This window comes from Anolis sagrei, chromosome 8, assembly GCF_037176765.1.
Source record: "Anolis sagrei isolate rAnoSag1 chromosome 8, rAnoSag1.mat, whole genome shotgun sequence".
NCBI classification, from domain to species: Eukaryota; Metazoa; Chordata; class Lepidosauria; order Squamata; family Dactyloidae; genus Anolis; species Anolis sagrei.
Genome location: NC_090028.1, coordinates 9580269 through 9602195, shown reverse-complemented (window position 1 = coordinate 9602195; position 21927 = coordinate 9580269). Strand labels below are relative to the sequence as shown.

The 21927-nt window shown below is 37.5% G+C and overlaps 1 protein-coding gene across 3 annotated transcripts in view; it reads left to right on the top strand.

Annotated features, from left to right (window-relative positions):
* The window catches only part of NFATC3 (nuclear factor of activated T cells 3), an 86086-nt gene that overhangs the window by 24917 nt on the left and 39242 nt on the right, over positions 1–21927 (top strand). For all 3 annotated transcript variants that reach the window (XM_060788499.2, XM_060788498.2, XM_060788497.2), the window contains one exon: positions 7778–7940. Coding sequence is in view for 2 of the 3 variants with exons in the window: in XM_060788498.2 (XP_060644481.2) it covers positions 7778–7940 (163 nt within the window). In the remaining variant the exon portion in view is untranslated. The remainder of the gene's footprint in view (positions 1–7777; positions 7941–21927) is intronic.

Sequence of the window (21927 nt, the reverse complement as noted above, 5' to 3'; positions counted from 1 at the left end):
TTTATATGTTAATTATTGGGCTCTTCAGAATTAAAACCCTCCTGCTTAGATACATCCTATCTCTGTTTATACCAGTGTTTATTTTAAAAATTTTAATTTATTACATCTGGCCCGGCCACAAGTTTTTAAACTCTGTGTGTTATTGTTTATATGTAAGTTATATTATATTCTTGGGAAGTCTGACTTGGCCACGGTGGTACACGCTTTGGTCACTTCCCGCCTCGACTACTGCAACGCTCTCTATGTGGGGCTGCCCTTGAAGACGGCCCGGAAGCTTCAGCTAGTCCAACGCGCGGCAGCCATGTTGTTAACAGGAGCAGGGCGCAGAGAGCATACAACGCCCCTGCTGTCCCAGCTCCACTGGCTGCCGATTTGCTACCGGGCCCAATTTAAGGTGCTGGTGTTATCCTACAAAGCCCTAAACGGTTCCGGCCCAAAATACCTTGCAGACCGCATCTCGGCCTACGAGCCCACGAGGACCTTGAGATCATCCGGGGAGACCCTTCTCTCGGTCCCGCCCGCCTCACAGGCACGTCTGGCGGGGACGAGAGAGCGGGCCTTCTCGGTGGTGGCCCCCCGGCTGTGGAACACCCTCCCTGTTGAAGTTAGACAGGCGCCCTCCTTGATGGCCTTTCGTAGGAGCCTGAAAACTTGGCTCTTCGAGCAGGCCTTCAACTGAGTGTTTATCATTGGAACGATACTGGAATGGACTATGACTATGAAATTGACTATGACCCCAGGATTTGACGAAGCGGATTTTTAGCATAAGTATATGTTATGTAGTGGTAGTTTGTATGTATTGTCGTGATTTATTGTACACTGTCTTTTCTATGTTGTTGTTCACCGCCACGAGTCGCCCTAGGGCTGAGAGTGGCGGTCAATAAGTGCAAGTAATAAATAAATAAATAAATAAATATTAATTGTACTGTTTTATTTGCTTGCTGTTTTGTTTTTACTGATGTGTTGTTGGGCTTGGCCTCATGTAAGCCGCCCCGAGTCCCCTTGGGGAGATGGTGGCAGGGTATAAATAAATTATTATTATTATTATTATTATTATTATTATTATTAGGCTGCAGTGTGACTGACTAACGTAAAAGTTGTGATCCTTGGATGCTGGGTGATCCACAAATGATCTTTGAGGGTTTATGAAAAAATATGATTCTGTGCTTTTTTCTTTGTGTGTGTATATATATTAGACACTTCCATTTTTTCACTCACATACAAGGGGGAAGGGTATGAAGGTTGGGAAAAAAGAAAGAGGGGAGGTGGGGATAATGGAGTTATTGTTAGTAAATTAAGTGTTGACCAGTATCTAATATTTCGCAAGGGAGGGGTGTGGAATTAGGTGAAAGGCAATGTACATAGTTATGGTTATTACATCCAATTCTTTGTTCCCATTACACTTATTTTCATTACTTAAGGTGTTTTAAAAGTATTTAAAAATTATATAGCAAAGAGAGGAGTGATATTATCAATTAGTTTTAAATCTGAAAGTCGCATCTTCTAATGTCTTCTTGTGTTTTCTCATATTGGTCTTCTTTTCCAGCCTTCTTCTGTAAAAATGTATCTTGATTATTCTTTTCAGATTGTTTCTTCTAGACCTTTATCTAATTCTAATTATTACCTAAAGAATCTAAAAATTCAAGATAGTCTGTAAGTACTGTATAAACAAAATTTGCTATATATCATTATAACTACCATTCTTCTCCTTTTAATATTACACAGTGGTTATATATTTCTGTGTACTTATTTCTAATCTATTTAAGAGGTGTTAAATCATCAAATTTCAAAATCTTTTTAGGTGTGGGGTCGATTTATTACACAAACTTTGTATTTCTATATAAACATTTCAGATCTAATTAAAAAGGTGTTGTTCCAACTATTGTCCTGCGTTCTTAAATGTAGAGATAACTGTGTTTTTTATATCCCTGCTGTTTCTTTGCAATTTTTCCTTTTAGACTTTGAGAAGAGAATAAGTCCATAGTTCTTATCATGTTCTAAAAGGGGCTCATCCTTCCCCAAAAGATTGAGAACTACATAACTAAGGCAATATTTGAAAACTTGGGCAGCTGATACCATTTGGAGCAGCTGGTCTGCTATCCTGACAGGCAATTTGAGACATGAGCTCAGGTTTAGCAGGCATGATAAAGCTCTTTCATGTTTGGCAACCTGGCCTCTTGGAGCAGGAAGCCCCATTGCTCAAGACTGGAGCCCTCAACTGGAAGGAATTTTGTGGTTGATCATTCCACCGTTTGGGTGGTTGGAGCAGTGCGCATTTGCTGTGGTAGTCTTGAAGTGCTCTGTTTTTTTCCCCTTGTACTCCTTCAGACAGTTCTGCCACAGCTGTTCCTTCCTAGCAATTGTTCTGTGGCCAGGCAAGGAGCTTTTTTCAGTACTAATAACTGAAGTATGTCTGGCAAAGTTGTACAGTTCTGCATTCATATGCTGTGTCTGCATTGCCTTTTATTCCAAAATAGTTACCCTTGATTTTTGATTGGATAGCCTATGAGTAGAACATTCAGAAGACTCACACAGGTATCTATGGATGGTTGCATATTTTTTACATTATTGATGTGATCAATGAAGTATATCCATTTTCCTGTTTATTCATCACAACATATTACTCTTAATGTAGGAGGTGATGAATATAAATACTAAAACGTGGAGAACATTATTGTATTGCGAACCTTCATTTCTCTTATGATAAAGCGGATTACATTCTTTCTTTTAATAAAAATTGTTTGATAATAGTAGTATAGTAATATATGTAGTAATAAAACATGGAAAGGTTTGAGTATCATTCCTCCAAAATTTTTGGAATACCCGTATTTGCATATAGATACATTATAGACCAAAAAGTAATGCAGTTATATACTCACAATAATGTATCTCATATCTATGCTTATAATACTAAAACATTAAATATCCTGGCATCTACTACAATGTATACTACATGCAGTTCTCTAAACCAAAAGATTTCCTTATATGGGATAAACAGCTAATCCTTACAGCCAAATGCACAGGTTTGTAGGTTCTTTTTGAAAACCAAATGTTTGACAATAACAAATCAAAGTTTGCAAGTCTTTTTTGCAAGTCTCTTAATCCAGAGCTTCTTGATGTGGGTACAAGTCTGATTCCTCCAGCTGAATGTACAAGTTTGTAAGTCCTTATTTTAGACCAAAGTTTGTCAACAGCAAAACACAATATATCAGTCCTTTTTTAGAATCCATAATTTATAAACCACAACCAGTTTCGACTACGTGGAGTCTTCTTCAGGTGGTAGTTGATACAGGTGTAGAAATCCACAAATGGTAAGTTTTGCAAAGTGGAGAATTCTTCAAGTAAAGTCAATATATGATTGTCAACAATGATGTGGACCTTAAGGGAACACATTTGAGTGGCTGAACATAGTTTAGGAAAACAATTACCAAATGTAGTGAAAGCATATAGAACAGGAACCAAAAATACTCACGTAGGTTCTCCTACAAAGGTGCTCTGCTATTAGTATGATTCTATGGCAAGCCCAGGAGAAGCAGGTGGAAACTCCAGTATATAGAGAGAAACTTAAAGTGTATGAAGAGAAATTTAAAGGAGCCAGTGATAACTATCGGTGTGGGTGTATCCAAGTCATCAATAGTAAGTTACTCATAAGAAAAACCTGTTTAAAGGGGCATGTACCGGCTCACATAAAACATTGAAATGAAATGGAATCATTTAGACCCTTAGGATGCACAGTTTTAAGAGTAAAAATCCAGAAGGCTTCACGTTGTTGTAGTCTAGTAGATAAATCCATATTTGAGGAGGATGTAACCACCTCTAAAACTAGGACTTTGAATGATACTGAATTATGTTTCATGACATTGAAATGTTTATATAGGCTTGAATCAACAGCCTGATTTCTAATTTTACTCTTGTGTTCGATTACACGGAGTTTAATTTGTCTGCTGGTCTGCCCAACATACATCAGGGAACAGGGACATAAAATGACATAAATGACATCTTTAGTGGTGCATGTAGTAAAATGATGCAGTTGGTAAATACTATTAGTTTGAGTATTTTGAAAAATCTTCGTTTGAATAAATTGCAGACATATGGTGCAATGATAACGAGGAAAATTTCCTTGTAAATTGGGTCTAGTCCTCATCATTTGAGATTCATGGTTGATATCTGAGTGTACCAACATGCTTCTCAAGTTTTGTGTTCTTTTGTGTGCTATCATAGGAGGTTTTTCACAACCTGGTATGTCCCTTATGAATTGCCAATATTTTTTTTACAGTTTTGATTGAAATTAGTTAATGTCAAGGGTCAGATCAATCTGTTGTCTCTGGGCACAGATTTGTCTGCCAGCAGAGTGGTGCGTGGAACTTTGGATGCTCTGATGATGGCATTAAGATGTCCTGGATAACCCTTGGCCCCCTGGTGGTGTGGTGGGTTAAACTGCTGAGCTGCTGAACATGCTGACTGAAAGGTCAGCGGTTCGAATCTGGGGAGTGGGGTGAGTTCCTGTTGTTAGCCCCAGCTTCTGCCAACCTAACAGTTTGAAAATATGCAAATGTGAGTTGATCAATAGGTACTGTTTCTGCGGGAAGGTAACAGCATTCTATGCAGTCATGCTTGCCACATCACCTTGGAGGCAATGCCTATGGACAATGCCATCTCTTTGACTTAGAAATTGAGATGAGCACCACCCCCCAGTGTCGGGCACAACTAGACATAATGTCAGGGGAAACCTTTATCTTTACCTTTACAATGACAGAGCAGTAGTGAATGGATAATGCGTTTCTTTCTAGTAAGACCTGCCAGGATTTCTATCAAGGTTGATCAGAAATCCGCATTTAACATTATTCTTTTTATATATTTAATTTCCTGTCCTGATAAACAAATTTGCTGTAATTTTCTCAGAAGTTCATGCATTCCTCCTTAGCTTTTAATCTTCTGAAGGATGGAAAAGGGGAGACTGGCAGATGACTTAGTCCTTTGATTTACTAGGAGATCACGTAGTGGTTCTAAAAACCTGGCTCTGCTTAATCTGGAAAAGCTCAGCAGTGATTGTGTTAAATTAGGAGGACAGCACTTAATTCTTGGAAAGTGAGCTTTAGTAATCCAGATATCCACAAAAGAGCCCTGTCCTGAGGTCACATGGGAAATAGCCAGTCTCTTGCAGGTTCGGTAGCTTATTGATTGCAACTATGCTTAAATTCTCAAGGTGGACTTAGGTATTCATTGTATTAAAAGCTGCTGTCTTTCCATGACTACATAAATCCTACAGTGTCATGATAATAATAAGTATTTTGGAATATTGCAGCTGTTTACTACAGACAAACAGCTCCAGTATATCTCTGGTATATTGTAGCCTGATAACTCTGTAAATAATCAGTTTTAGATTGATTTGCAACTCAAATTAAGTAATCAAAATTATGAATCTGGGTATAGACTTTGCTGTGCATGACTGCTGTTTTGTATTTCAACCATTTTTCAATTTTCAATTTTTCATTTTTCAATTGTGTCTGTGATGTTTATTTATTTATTTATTTATTTGCTTTATTTCTATACCGCATTTTTCAGCCCAAACAGGCGAGTCAATGCGGTTAGACTGCTTTTGCTAGACTTCCTTCTTGTTTTGACAAGAACTAAATTCTAGGTTCTTGTAGGTTTTTTCGGGCTATAGGGCTATAGGGCCATGTTCTAGAAGCATTTCTTCTGACGTTTCACCTGCATCTATGGCAAGCATCCTCAGAGGTAGTGAGGTCTGTTGGAAATAGGAAAATGGGTATATATATCTGTGGAATGACTGGGGTGGGGCAAAGAGCTCTCTGCTGAAGCTAGGTGTCTACCGTATACCATGCAGCTGTGGACAAGTCTACATAGGGACCACCAAACGCAGCGCCCAAACACGAATCAAGGAACATGAAAGGCACTGCAGACTACTTCAACCAGAGAAGTCAGCCATAGCAGAGCGCCTGATGAACCAGCCTGGACACAGCATATTATTTGAGAACACAGAAATGCTGGACCACTCCAACAACCACCATGTCAGACTACACAGAGAAGCCATTGAAATCCACAAGCATGTGGACAATTTCAACAGAAAGGAGGAGACCATGAAAATGAACAAAATCTGGCTACCAGTATTAAAAAACTCTAAAATTACTACAGCAAAACAGCAGAGAGGAAACAACCAGGCACATCTTAACACCTCTCAACAGAACATTTTCCGAGGCTCAGCCAGGCCTTCAAATGCTAATGAAGGTGGTCAGCTGAAACATTCACACCTAGCTTCAGCAGAGAGCTCTTTGCCCCACCCCAGTCATTCCACAGATATATAAACCCATTTTCCTATTTCCAACAGACCTCACTACCTCTGAGGATGCTTGCCGTAGATGCAGGAGAAATGCCTCTAGAACATGGCCCTATAGCCCGAAAAAACCTACAAGAACCTAGTGATTCCAGCCATGAAAGCCTTCGACAATATATCTAAATTCTGTTTTGTTAGCTTATCTTTTTCATTTGTAAGATTTACACCTTTCCCATAATAAAAACCTCTGGGAGGCTGCTAACATGAATGATCCAAAAAAATAGTTTTAAAGCACAGTAGTGCTTTAATAGTTTTAATGACATTACATGGATCAATACCTATTACATTCCTCTAAAAAAGCTTCCCCCAACTTCATTCCCTCCATATGTATTGGATGGCAGTTTCCATCATCTACAACTAACATGTCTGCCATTTGCATGTTGTTGTCTGACTCACTTGGAAGGATAGTGCTTGGGTGACGTATTCCGTAGGCGTGTGGGAAAATCTCTAGTCCCTACTATTATGATCTACCCAAGACGTGAGCTCATTCTGCAGCAGAGTTGTCATTGGGCAAAGTGATTCATATCAGAGGAAGTGTTCCCCGTGGATAAAAGACACATGGTGTTTGGGAAATGATTGATTTTGCAAGTTATATTTTGCAATGGATGCTAGTGCCCATGTCTGCACATACTGATTAAAATGTAACAAGTGGCAATTCTGATGTAATAGTTACCCCTTCCTCCCAAACAAAAACAACAACTAGATTATTAGTTTATTCTGATTCTCTTTCGTCATTCTGAACCCCCCCCCCCCCCAAATCCATGATACTGTTATTGGGCCAACTCCAAAACATAAAATGGATTATACAAATGTTTGAAGCTTCACTAGCTTCTTTATCAGAAGTTTAAAATCATGCCTTCTTGATGATGAAGGCAAAGAAACTTCAGACGCTTGCATAATTCTTTGGAGTAGACCCAATAAAATATTACTACTTCTGGGTTTTGTATTTTGTTGCATGGCCAACATGCAATATATTTCTTTCAACATTAACAGTTTTGTATTTTTATAGAAATTTCATGCTCATTGGTGGTTACGTTCACTCGGGACCTCATCACACTAGAAAATGAATCCACTTTAAATTCGGTTTCTGCCTCCTGAAGAATTCTGGGGTTTGTAGTTCAGGGAGGAGCATTTAACAACCTCACTAAACTACAAAATCCAGAATTCTGCAGGAGGCAGAAATCAGATTAAAGTGGTTTCATTCTCTAGTGTGATGAAGTAGTTGGAGAAGGATAAAATATAGTTCTTGAAGATGAAATTAGGCAATCAAAATATACAAAAGGGAGATGTGTTCATGGCTTTATGTTTCATATTTGTGTTAGTATATTTGCATTGCTTGCCACCTACAAAATTCTTGAACGTACTGGATATAAAATGATGAAATAAATAGATACTGAAATCTGTATATATTTTTCTTTTTAGCACATCCTCGTTGCCTCCCCTGGACTGGCCTTTGCCTACGCAATACGGACAGTGTGAATTGAAAATAGAAGTCCAACCAAAAACACACCATAGAGCACATTATGAAACAGAAGGCAGTAGAGGAGCCGTGAAAGCATCCACTGGTGGGCATCCTGTAGTGAAGGTAAGACGTTGTTATACATCTCCACTGATTCCCTAACAACCACTGTGCAAGTAGTGTGATACATATCCTCAGCATCACCTTTATTTCCCTTTCTTGGGAAAAAGTGACTGTCTGCAGGTGGTAAAAAAGAGAAGGCCTTGCTTTCTGTCTTTAAATAATTACAAGTTATTTTATTAATTAAAATAAATGCCTGATTTCTCACTCCTCTAGCTTGTAATGGTGAAGGATAACTGAAAGGAGGCAGTAAACAATTTAAAGGCAAGGGATGTGGATTGTATTGTCTTCTTTTTATATAATTATTTATTTTATTTAGACAAAACAAAACCTACATGCAAACATACAAAAACAAAAAAGTAAGTTCAACAAAAACAGAAGATTAAAAATACTTTTTATTTATTTATTATTATTTATTTACAGTTTTTATATTCCGCCCTTCTCACCCCGCAGGGGACTCAGGGCAGATTACAGTATACACATATATGGCAAACATTCAATGCCAGTTTGACAAACAACATATACAGACAATACACAGAGGCTATTTAACTTTTTTTCTGGCCGCCAGGGGAGCTGCTGCTTTCATCATCCACCAGCGACACCGATGAAGTTCTTCCGCATTCCACATTCCCCGGAATCTTTTCTTTATGGCCTCATAAATTAGTTAATTTAGTCTCCCCACACTTTAAGGTGGTACCTTATTTTCCTACTTGACAGATGCAACTGTCTTTCGGGTTGCAAAGGTCGACAACAGGCTACACAATGGCTGGACACCCACTCCAACCCGGGCTGGTTTCGAACTCATGACCTTTTGGTCAGAGTGATCTTAATGCAGCTGACACTCAGCCAGCTGCGCCACAATCCCGATGCTGCAGTATTTTTCTAGAATACTGCTACATTCTAAACATAAAAAACCTAATAGCTACAAATAGTCTATGTTATCTATTCTAAGGGCTTTACATTTTCTGTCTGGTGGTTATATTCTCTCAATTTTCTACAACTATTTAGTAAAAGGAAACTATTGGTACATCCTTTCTTATACAGTAACACTCTTCTAGTCCAAAAAAAACAATGTTGGAGATTTGGCTCCATCTTTGCTGGAGGAGCACAATAAATGGGCCCCAGTCTTTCTTAAAGTTAGTAAGAGATTTTTCCTTTATCAGTGTAGTAAGCTTATCCATTTTGGGAAGTTTGCTTATTTTCATAAACCAATTGTCTTGTAACAGAATCACTGAGTTGATTGTATTCTCTTGACATTTAGACAGAGTTTCCAAACTTTTCGTGTTGCTGTCACACTTTGTAGACATGCATCCTTTCGCGACATGGGAATTCAGTTTTACTAGCTGGAGGTTAAACCAACCCCTTATAAGAGTTTCATACAATACACACACACACACAAAGTTTCATATAATCTTTACAGTTTAAATGAAGTTTGGATTTTTTCCTTCACACTTCTTGTATCCTTTGGTTGATTTCTGTGTTGTTTTCTCTATACCTGTCCCATAGGGTTAATCACAAACATTATTGTCAACAGGTTTTCTTTTATTAGAAACCGATTCATTTTAGTGGTCATTATTGCAAGTCAATCAATAAATTGTACAGATTATAAATGTTATAACAGTACGTACACTTGAACAGCACTAGCATTCAACTTCTGTAGTGATGAAACTTCTCTGGAGATTTTTAAATGGAGGCAGGATGGCCGTCAGTTAGGAGGACTTTGACTGTGTCTTCCTTCCTGGCTGAGAGGAGGTGGACTACATGCCCTTTGGGGGACCCTTCCTCCTCACTCTCCATGGCACTGCCTTTGTTTGAGGAAGGGAGCATTTTTTAGGTGGCACACCTAGGGATTACAGACGACACACTACTGTGTCCCAACACACCGTTTGAAAACCTCTGTCTTTAAGATTAGGCAGCTGTAACCAAGGATCTCGGATAGGCTGAGGTGGGTGAGGTTTGAGCTGACTGAAATGATCAAGGATCGGAACTATACAGGAGTCCTGTATAGTTGTAGATTGCCCTTTCCCCCACCATAAACAGTTCTGGGAGCCCTGTTTGTAATTGCACAGGCCAGAACATACTTGAATTTGTGCTCATCACTTGGTGCTATGCACACAAAGCATTCCCCATTCCCATTGTGGACAATGCTGATATCATGAGAAACTTGCATTAGTACTGTTGTATTGTCGAAGGCTTTCATGGCTGGAATCACTGGGTTGCTGTCAGTACCTTGGGAAGTCTCACTTGGCCACGGTGGTCCACGCTCTGGTTACATCCTGTACAGACTACTGCCATACTCTCTACGTGGAGTTGCCTCTGAAGACTGCCCGGAAGCTGCAACTAGTCCAACGTACAGCAGCCAGATTACTGACAGGAGCGGGGTACAGGGAGCACACAACTCCTTTGTTATGTCAACTGCACTGGCTGCCAATTAGCTTCCGAGCACAATTCAGAGTGCTGGTGTTGACCTACAAAACCCTAAACGGTTCCAGCCCAGTTTACCCATCCAAATGGATTCTCCCCTATGAACCACCAAGGTTGCTAAGATCTTCTGGAGGGGCCCTGCTCTCGGTTCCACCACATTCGCAATGGCGTCTGGTGGGGACGAGAGACAGGGCCTTCTCGGTGGTGGCCCCTCGGCTGTGGAACTCTCTCCCGATGGAGATTAGAACTGCCCCTTCCCTCCTGACCTTCAGAAAGCTAGTGAAATCCTGGCTCTGGGACATAGCATTCCCAGAATAATTGGTTGAGTTCAGCAATAACCTAATAACTACTGATCACACTGGCGGATTGAGATGAACGTGATTTTATCTTGGTGATTTGGCTTTTATGTATTTATTTTGTTTGTATTTTAACTTATTACGATTTTATTATGTTTTTAGTTGTATTTGTGTATTTTCTGTTGTTAGCCGGTCTGAGTTCCTCTACGGAGGTAGAGAAGATCGGGATATAAAAGTTTTAAATAAATAAATATTTTTTTCGGGCTTCATTCTGAGAATACTGCTGAAACATGGCCATGCAGCTTGAAAAACTCACTGTTGTATTGTTTGCTTTATTTGCAAACATATATTAATGAGCCCAAATGATTAATTCTCTGTTTTTGTATCTGATTGTGCTGTCATGCCAGTTTTGCAAGGGTTTTGGTCTTCAGAAGCATCCTTTGTAAACGAACCCGATACTTCCTGCCAAAAGAGTAGTTTATGTTCAACGTGGACTGTTGAACTGACTTTGCATAAAGTGACAATACACAAGGATTTTCTTGTTTTATAATGGCTGTAAGAGCAAGTTAAATGTTATGCTAGATTCATACACAAAGCCTTTTATAGAGCAGCATTTGAACTGGAGGCATGAAAACAGATCATTTACAGTATTATTCTTGAAATAAGTTGGCTCATTTGGGAATCTGTATATAATCAATGAAAATAAATGTTATTAGAACCTGTTGCTTTATTTAAGCACAGAAAGTGTGTGGCACTAGGAACTGAAATGGTCCATGCACAACGAAACTAAATGGGTAACAAAGAGGTTTCTTCTTTCTCTGGAGAGCTCTGAGCACTCAATCAATGGTACATTTTGTGAGAGGACAAAATTGGGTGGGATGTGAGAAACTCATTAATACATATTTTGTCTCTTCAGATTTTTAAGCGGTTGCGTTTATTTTTAAATTTTAAACTATTACTTTTGGCCCGTCCATACGTTTTTAAATTCTTGTATGTTACTGTTTATTGGTTATTGTTTATATGTGGTTAATATTTATTTTATTTATTTTATTTTATTTTATTTTATTTTATTTTATTTTATTTTATTGTGTTGTTTATTGCTTTCTGTTTTTATTGATTTTTTTAAAAATAATTTTTATTGGTTTATGGTGCATACAGAAAACAAAATTGACACCAGAGGGGGGGAAAACCAACCCCCCCCCCAAAAAAAAAACAGAAAAGAAGAAGAAAATATATACAAAAGAGTATACAAGTTTACGGAATGGTATACAGTCAGCGCTCGTTAAACATATGAAAAATCAACTTTGACTGAACAGTTATTATACCTTAACATTTATTGTCCCTCTAACCCCACACCCGTGAACCCAACCCCCATGACCTCTGACACCACTCTGTATGGATCACATAACTAACCAACAACTACCCACATGTCTTCTTTCACTAAATCCCCTTTATGGCGATCTTCAAATCTACTTTTGTCTTCTTTTCGAGATATCCAATTGCCAACCTCCATTTTTTAACAAATTCTTAATAATTTCCTCCTCTGCTGCTATTTGTCAGTTTGGTCATTTGGATATAATCTACTAATTTATCTCTCAAATCCTTAATAGTTAACTCTTCCCCCCCCTTTCATGTCTTAACTATTGTTAGTCTTGCAGCGACAAAACAATACTGACAAATTTCTTTATCTCTTGCGCTAATACGCCTTCTAAATATTTCCAATAAGCACATTTCTGGGTTTTTCTTGATTTTTATGCTAATCATTTTGTTTGTTTCTTTCGCCACTTTTTTCCAGAATTCTTTGACTATGTTGCAGGTCCACCATGTGTGGAAAAAGGATCCCTTTGAATGCAATATTCCTGCTTCTTGGCAGGGGGTTGGACTGGATGGCCTATGAGGTCTTTTCCAACTCTTTGATTCTATGATTCTATGATTCCTGCATCTCCAGCAAGCCCCTCGTCCTGTTTTCTCTATTTTTGCTAGTAACTCTAGAGTTATGTAGGTTCTGTAAAACATTTTAAACATATTTTCTCTAATTGAGCTGGCCACTGAAAATCTAAACCCCTTTTTCCAAAGTTCTTACTCTTCCAAATCAATATTTCTGCCTACATCTTTGGCCCACGTGATCATCACAGTTTTTATTTGGTTGTCTACTAAATTGTATTCTAAAATATATTTGTAGAGCCTGGATATTAGGCCTTAGTTGCCCTTCTCAAAGATACTTTCTAACTCCGATTTATTAGAGGCAAATCTTACTTTTGCATCCTTTCTAAATCTGCCGTGTAGTTGGAAAAAACTGAACCAATCTTTTAACCCAGATTCTTCTCTGCTTTTAAGAATCCATTGCCCTTTCTCTTTGACCAGAATTTTTATTGATGTGTTGTTGGGCTTGGCCTCATGTAAGCCTCTCCGAGTCCCTTGGGGAAATGGTAGCGGGGTATAAATAAAGTATTATTATCATCATCATTATTATTATTATTATTATTATTATTATTATTATTATCATCTGTGTATCTATGTGTTGGGGAAGTTTGGATCAACAACATATAGGAGAAATAGGGTTGAATTCTTATTCTGTTTTCTATGTGTAAGTACCCTGTAGTGCAGTTTCCTCCTTTGAGGAAAATATAAAAATAGAGTTCCTCCACTGAGCATAAAATAGAGTTTTTAGATTCTGCATAAACCCATTGATTTAGTTCTTTTTCCTGATTTATATTTCATTTTCCTCTTCCACCAAGCTTAAGTAAATGCATGTATCTGTCAAAGAATTTTCTAATTTTTTTAATTGTCTTGGTTGTTTTACATTACATTTTAGAGATCTTTTCATGCCACCAAAGTGATCCACCTGCAATGCACTCATACAGTTGGAGCTATTGTAGCTTATCCTGTGGTGACCTTCTCTCTCTTTAGCCTTCCAGCTTTAGTTTAACTTACGCATACACTGACCTTTGCTATGGAAACGATACAGAAATACACAAACAGCTTGGCAGAGTTTCCTGCACAAAGCAATGGGTTGTGTGTCACAGTATACAGTTACTAGTGGAGGGTTTTTAGAGGTCAGTAGTGACAAGTGTACCATCACTTTTTCATTATTTACAACATTCTGTATGATGTCTTATGCAAAGTATAAATTAGATGTGCAAAAATAATTCTGCTGCACATTAATGTTTGTTTTAGCTAGAAGAGATACTGATAGTAAATATATTTTAAGTAAGTTTTGTTCCTTTATGTAATATTATACCCCTGACTCCTCTCTACTAAAGATCAGTGTAATTTATTATGTTTGTGTAGAAGACATGTGGTTGCATATTCACTACACTGGCATTAATGTCAGTAATGCAATATAACTTAATATTCTTGGGGTGATTTATCAGTGTCTTGCTTGTATAAGTATTTTGAAATTTAGAAGCAGACAACTAAAAATGCAGCTGCTATTTGTCATTTTAAGTAGGGTGTGTGTGTATACTGTATATAAAAGCCGTGCAAAATTCCACCAAACACTTCTACTTGAATGTATTTTAATGGGAAAAGATTGTAAGGAATAGAACTGTAACAGGAAACTTCTATGAGCCAAGTGTTGTGTTGGTCTAGTATTGTATACTCTGTATGGCGGTGTCTTTTCAATTCTCAAAGGAAAAAGTAAATACTGTATATACTTGAGTATAAGCCTAGGTTTTCAGCCCCTTTTTTAGGCTGAAAAATCTCCCCTCGGCTTATAATCGAGTCAATGTTATTTACTATTTTACTCTGTTATTAGTATTATTTTTATTGCATTTATTATTTTACTCTATTATTATTATTACATTTATTATTTTACTCTATTGTTATTACATTTATTATTTTACTCTATTATTGTTATTATTACATTTATTATTTTACTCTCTTATTACTGTTATTATATTTCCATTATTTTACTCTATTATTATTTTTATTACATGTATTTTACTCCCTTTATTATTATTGGAAGGCTAAGTAAGCACATTTACATTGAAGAAGGTTAGAATAATGGTTTAATCAGAGTTGGACAGCTTTATCTTAAATTACAATTTAATGTAAATCTTTTGAATATTTACTCTACTGATGCCTCAATTAATGTAATTTTATTGGTATCTCTTTCAATTTTAAAACTTACCAATAGCTGCTGCATTTCTTGCCCTCGGCTTATCCTCGAGTCAATACATTTTACCAGTTTTTTGTGGTAAAATTAGGTGCCTCGGCTTATATTCGGGTCGGCTTCTACTTGAGTATATATGGTAATCCATACACACACACACACACACACACACACACACACGACCTTGTGTATATGTTATATAAACTCATGTGTAAATTGAGAAATTTTAGTAACTTATTCTCTGGTCAGCATCTTATGGGGAGGAAAAATACCCCTTTTCAGAATAGAATTCTTCATTCTAGGAGAATCTAAAATAATCACTGGCCACCTCTATTCGCTTTGCCATGGTGCTGATTCTGGTCTCTGAATCCCTGAGGGTGCTATGAGTGCTTTGTCCTCTTCGCAGAATGATCCTCAGTTTATTCATGGGTCATATAAAAACCCATGAATAAACTGTCATTTAAAGGCTGGTATGTATGGTGGCGCAGGAGGTTAAAACGCTGAGCTGCTGAACTTGCTGACTGAAAGGTTGGTGATTCGAATCCGTGGATTGCGGTGAGCTTCTGCTGTTAGGCCAGCTTCTGCCAACCTAGCCGTTCGAAAACTTGCAAATGTAAGTAGATTAATAGGTACTGCTTTTGCAGGAAGGTAATGGCACTCCGTGCAGTCATGCTGGCCACATGACCTTGAAGGTGTCTATGGACAATACTGGCTCTTTGGCTTAGAAATGGAGATGAGTACCACCTGCCAGTGTCAGACATGACTAGATTTAAATCATAGAATCATTGAGTTGGAAGAGACCTGGTGGGCCATCCAGTCCAATCCCCTTCTGCCAAGAAGCAGGAAAATCGCATTCAAAGCTGGCCATCTGGCCTCTGCTTAAAATCCTCCAAAGAAGGAGACCTACCACAGTCTAGCGAAGAGAGTTCCACTGCTGAACAGCTCTCACAGTAAAGAAGTTCTTCCTAATGTTCAGGTGGAATCTCCTTTACTGTAGTTTGAAGCCATTGCGCCACGTCCTAGTCTCCAGGGAAGCAGAAAACCAGCTTGTCCCTCCTCCCTATGACTTCCTCTCACATACTTATACATGGCCATCAGGTCTCCTCTCAACCTTCTCTTCTGAAGACTTAATGTCAGGGGAAACCTTTACCTTTTTATATACGTTGTACTGAACTGTGGTCACATTTTTCTTAATAGTGATATTACAGACTCCGATGTCTTAAAGCCTGGGTGAATTTATGTATGTGTTCTGGAATAGATCTGATTTTCAGAACTCTGTTTCTGCGAGGACCTATATACATATAGAAATCTAGTGAGCAATATGACAGAGTTGGGACAGGGAACAATAATATTTGGCTTTGTGTCCCAGGAGAATATTAAAAAATAAAGTTTTCCAATCTACTTTGCTACTTTATGCCCTTCATTGGGGTGAAAGGGCTGACTGTTCTGGATGTCATCCTTCTGCTGTCAGTGCTCTTAGAGTGAGGGTGTGTGTACATATAAATGCACATAAACATTAAAATTTCAGAGTGAATTAGAATTGAGAACTTATATATTTAAAGTATTAGTGGGACATCTAATATTATTTTCCTGAATTCTGATTTATTGCCATTGTGACATCTTTGTGGGAATAACCTTTAAAAACTCCTTGTTTCTGCTACACTGTGTAGCACAGGAATAGTGAGACATGGTTTAAACAACTTTGCCTTGTGTGTATATATTTTTAAATTTTTTATATAATGTTTTATTTGTGAGGTTTTCAGAATATTCATAAAAATAGAAAGAAGGAGAAGTAACACAAATATAGTGATTACACTGAAAGTGGGAGAACATTTTATGGATAGGAAAGTAGTAGGAAAAAAAGAAAAACGAGGGAAAGGAGAAGATAGGATTAAAAGGTTAAAACTTTTTAAAAATAAAAAATAAAAAGTGTCCAAAAACAGGAAAAAAGAAAAAAATGTGTTGACTTCCATCTGATCTTTCTTGGTCTTTTATGTCTTTATCCGTATTTTTCAGAATAATTGAATCCTCCGCGGTTATATTCTTCATTTATGGTTCGCTCTTTTCTTTTCTTTTTAAAATAATAATGTCTATTTTCCATTGTCTGAAATAGTCTTTTACTGGATCCCAATCTGTTTGTTTCTTTGGTATTCCTTGGTTCAATGTTAGCCAATATGTAAGTTCATCCATGTTCATTATCTCTAGGATTTTGTTTTGCCATTCTTCTCTTTGAGGAACTTCTTTTGATCGCCACCTCTTTGCATATACAATTCTAGCTGCCGTGGTTAGACATGTAAATAATATGTTTTTATTTTTATCTCCTTCAACATCAAACATTCCTAACAGAAAGTATTGCAGTTCTTTTTTAATGTGTATTTTAAGGATCGTTTGAATGTTTTTTGTATGTTATTCCAAAAGTCTTTAGCTTTAGGGCAAGTCCACCAAGTGTGATAGAATGTGCCTATTTGCTGGTCTCACTTCCAACATTTGTTAGATGCATTTTTGTAACATTTTGATATCTGTTGGGGGGTTATATACCATCTGTGTATCATTTTTAATAAATTTTCTTTAAGGTTGTAGGAATAAGTATATTTTTTGGTTCCAATTTTTTTTCCCATTGACATAGTTGAATTTGGTGTCCTATATTTTGTGCCCATTTGGTCATTAAATTTTTTATCTGTTCTTTTTCTGTTTTTTTATACAATTTTGTGATTGTTTTGTTTTCTGTTTTCATGATCCCGTCCCAGAAGCTGTTGGTGTCAACAAAGTCTAGCTCTGTCTTTTCTATAGCAATCTATCAATTGTCTATCGTTAAGCCATGTTAGATTCTTAAAATTTTCTCTTACTTCTTTTTCTCCTTTTAGTTCATATTTACCTTTTTGTTTCTTCAGAATATCTTTGTATGTAGGCCAGTACTGCCATCCTAGTTCTTTCCGGTTAAAAGCTTCGAGAGGTAACAGCCAAAGTGGCGTATTTCTATGTGCCTTTAAGTCTTACATCAACCTCATGAATTTCATAGGGTTTTCTTAGGTACGGAATCCATTTTGCCATTTCCTTCCTCTGAATATGTAGCCTGTAGCACTTAAGATGTGGCATTCTCCCAAGGGTTGATCCTTCTTAGCTTCCAAGATCAGATGGGATCTGGCACCTTTAGGGTATTTTGGCCTCTTGCCTTTGCCTTATTTGGCCTGTTCACCTTTGTCATTAGCAATTCTTCCTCCCTATAAATCTCTGTGTAGATTTTGCATATAATTTATTTTTGTGAAAGAAACTTTTTTATTTTTGGATTGAGTGTCTGATGAGATGGAATTTGAATGGATCACACCTCTCCACCAAGTAGTGTTATATTGCTCAGAGTACCCAACTGACAACAATCATACCCAAACACCCTCCTTTCCTTCCTCCAGCCACATACATACATATATAGATAATTTGCTGGCTTAAACCGTAAATTGGCAGATACGGATTTTGCCTTGTTGAAATTATATCAGATTGGAAACACCACTGCTTGTTGACTAATATAACAGGACAGAATTGAACAAATTTATTTATTTATCATGTCAGGAGCAAACCAAACAGTTGTATTGCATTTTTTTAAACAAACAAACAAACAAACAAACGAAGCACAAAGCTTGGCAGTTGATTAAATGTCCTTTGACCAGTAGCTGGCCACTTGGAGTGCCTCTGGTGTTACTATAAGAAGGTCCTTCATGGTGCATGTATTTATTTATTTATTTATTTATTTATTTTAAAAAACATTTATATTCTGCCCTTCTCACCCCGAAGGGGACTCAGGGCGGAGCACAGTATATACACGGCAAACATTCAATGCCAGGACATTCAATGCAGGGCTCAGGTTGCATTGCAGCATGTGGTCTGTAGTTTACTCTTCTCCATGCTCACATGTCGTGGATTCCACTTTGTAGCCCAATTTCTTAAGGTTAGCTCTGCATCTTGTGGTGCCAGAGCACAGTCTGTTCAGCGCCTTCCAAGTCGCCCAGTTTTCTGTGTGCCCAGGGGGGAGTCTCTCATTTGGTATCAACCATTGATAGAGGTTCTGGGTTTGAGCCTGCCACTTTTGGACTCTCGCTTGCTGAGGTGTTCCTACGAGTGTCTCTGTAGATCTTAGAAAACTATTTCTTGATTTAAGTTGTTGACGTGATGGCTGATACCCACGCTGAAGATACCACTGCCTTGGTCCTTTCACTATTGGCTGATACTTCCCGGCGGATGTCAGGTGGTGCAATACCGGCTAAACAGTGTAATTTCTCCAGTGGTGTAGGGCACAGACACCCCGTGATAATAATGCAGCATGTCTCATTAAGAGTCACATCTACTGTTTTAGCTTGGTGAGATGTGTTCCACACTGTGCATGCATACTCAGCAGCAGAGTAGCATAGCGCAAGGGCAGATGTCTTCACTGTGTCTGGTTGTGATCCCCAGGTTGTGCCAGTCAGCTTTTGTATGATATTGAACAGATAAAGAAGTACTACACTTAGTTTGAAAACTCCTTGTGTATTTGATTGCTAACTGTGCAGGAATGACAGATTTCCTACCAAGTTTATGCTGGTTTCTCAGAATAAACAGTTCGCGTTCATGTCTACTAAATCTCTTTCTCAGTTTGATAGAGTTTCTTTGGACCTCTGCATCCATGTAAATTGCAGCAGCCACCTTGATATCTTCAAAATGCTTGGTGTTCTCAGTCCTGCCATGGCCATTGCAATTATGGAAATTATAGGTTACCTATTTTGGTGTAGTTATTTATGACTAGGTGGTGATGGAACTTCAACGTATGATTCTATTTCAGATTCATGCAGTTATTAGCCAAGAAAGGAGTTATTTTGCCAAGAAAAATAGGCATATCCTCCTCAATGAAAGACATCCGTACAGTAAAGCCAGATCTGTATGCGGATTTTGTTTGAAGTTGTTTGAAGTTCTAAAATGCTGAAGGGAGAAAGGTGCTGTTTTGCTTTTCCAGAAAAAGTCTTCCTACAGATATGAAAATTGGGCAGAAAAAAACGAGCCCCTGTTTACACCCCAATTACAGATATTTAAAAGAGCTCTGTACACTTTAGTTGGGAGGGGGGTTGTATCCATTTTTCATGCAAAGGATTTTTTTTCTGTTTAGATCACAATATCTTTAGTCTGCTTCATGTTGTATTAAAACTGGTAATTTTAATAACTTTGGAAGACCTATAAACGAAGGCACACCATTTCCTATTTACAGTATATACCCGAATATAATATAATATTATAAGCCATAATATAATAATATAAGCCAAAGCCCCTAATTTTACCACAAAAATCTGGGAAAACGTATTGGCTTGAGTATAAGCTGAGGGTGGAAAATGCAGCCACTACCGGCATTTATTTATTTATTTATTTACAGTATTAATATTCCGCCCTTCTCACCCTGCAGGGGACACATAGGGGTTTACAATGCACATATACATGGCAAACATGCAATGCTATTTAGACATACAACATATATAGACAGACATAGAGCCAATTTAACATTCCAGCTTTTCCGGCTTCATGAGGGTATTCTTGGTTCAGGACACAGAGGCAGCTGCTGCTTCACTGTCCACTTGTGACACCGGGTCCTTTGATGGAGTATTTCCTCATTCTTTTGCATGCTGCTGGAAGGTTTTATGGCACCATAAATTAGTTAATTTAGTCTCCCCGCATAAAGTGGTACCTAAATTTCCTACTTGACAGATGCAACTGTCTTTCGGGCTGCATAGGTCAACAGCAAACTAGACTATTAATGGTTGGAAGCTTACTCTGACCTGGGTAAAAAATTCAAAATAAAAATAGATACCAAAAAAATTACTTTAATTGAGGCATCAGCAGGTTAAATGTTTTTGAATCTTTACATAAAACTGTCATCTAAAACTGATTAAACCATTATTCTAACCTCCTTCAATGTAAATGTGCTTACGTATCCTACCAATAATAATAAAGAGAATAAATAATAAATGTAATAAAATAATAGACTAAAACAATGGAAATGTAATACTAACAGTAATAATAGGATAAACTAATAAATGTAATAATAATAAATAGTAAAATAACAAATGTAATAAAAATAATAGAGTGAAATAATGCATATATAATCATAGTAAATAGAATAAAATAATAAATGTAATAAAATACTAATACTAATAACAGATTAAAATAAGAAATAACTTTGACTCAAGTATAAGCTGAGGGGGGCTTTTTCAGCCCCCACATTGGCAGTCTATTTTTAAATGAAACCTCTATTTTATGAGTCCTCTATTTTATTGGTGATAAAGAGTCCAAAATGTCTTGGGCAAAGTGATTTCCTAACAAAAATATTTGTTAGTAGTGTGAGATAATTTTAAAAATAACTTCAAAGTTGCATTACCATCGAAGCAATGGCAAGACGATTATTTAAACAGCATTGCTTCATTTTATTTATAGCTTTTCTGTGTCTCAGAAGCACTAATATTTATATTCTTGAAAACTTCTCCTTTTCGGTCGGTTCAGTCCCTAGAAAATAATTGAAATCACATAGCAAAATTGTTCTTTTCAGCTAAGAAACTAAAATAGGAAACAAAAGGAGCAGACAGGAGCTGCTGTCCTCTTTACTAAATATCCTCTAAATATGGTGAGCTGAAAGCTGAGCTGTTTTATGAGTTCCAGAAGGAGGAATCTACATGTGACAAAGAGCCAGGAGAGTTTCTTGCACTGGAAAGGGTCTGCTTACATAGGCATTTATGCAAGTTGGCCCAGATAAATATTCAAGGTTTTATGCATACAAGCCTAAATACCTGCTCCAAGATCTGCTATTTATGTTCTGTATAAACTACTTGCAAAGGAATGAAGATCAATTCACATTCAAAAGGAACGTCAAGATTTTGTTTGTATGTGTGTGATTTTAAAATACAATGGCTCCTGGTATCCGCTAAGGTTTGGTTTGAGACTGCATAGATTTCGAAGTTTGAGGCTGCTCAAGTCCCATTATATATAATGGCATCGTAGGATGATATCTTCTACGTAAAGCGGCAAAATGGGATTTTTTGAAGGATGTTTTCAAACTGTGGATACAGAATCTGTGTATATGGAGGACTGACTGTAGTTTCAATAGTAGCATCTTTTCATGCACATTTTGCTATATATATCTTCTGTATAGTTC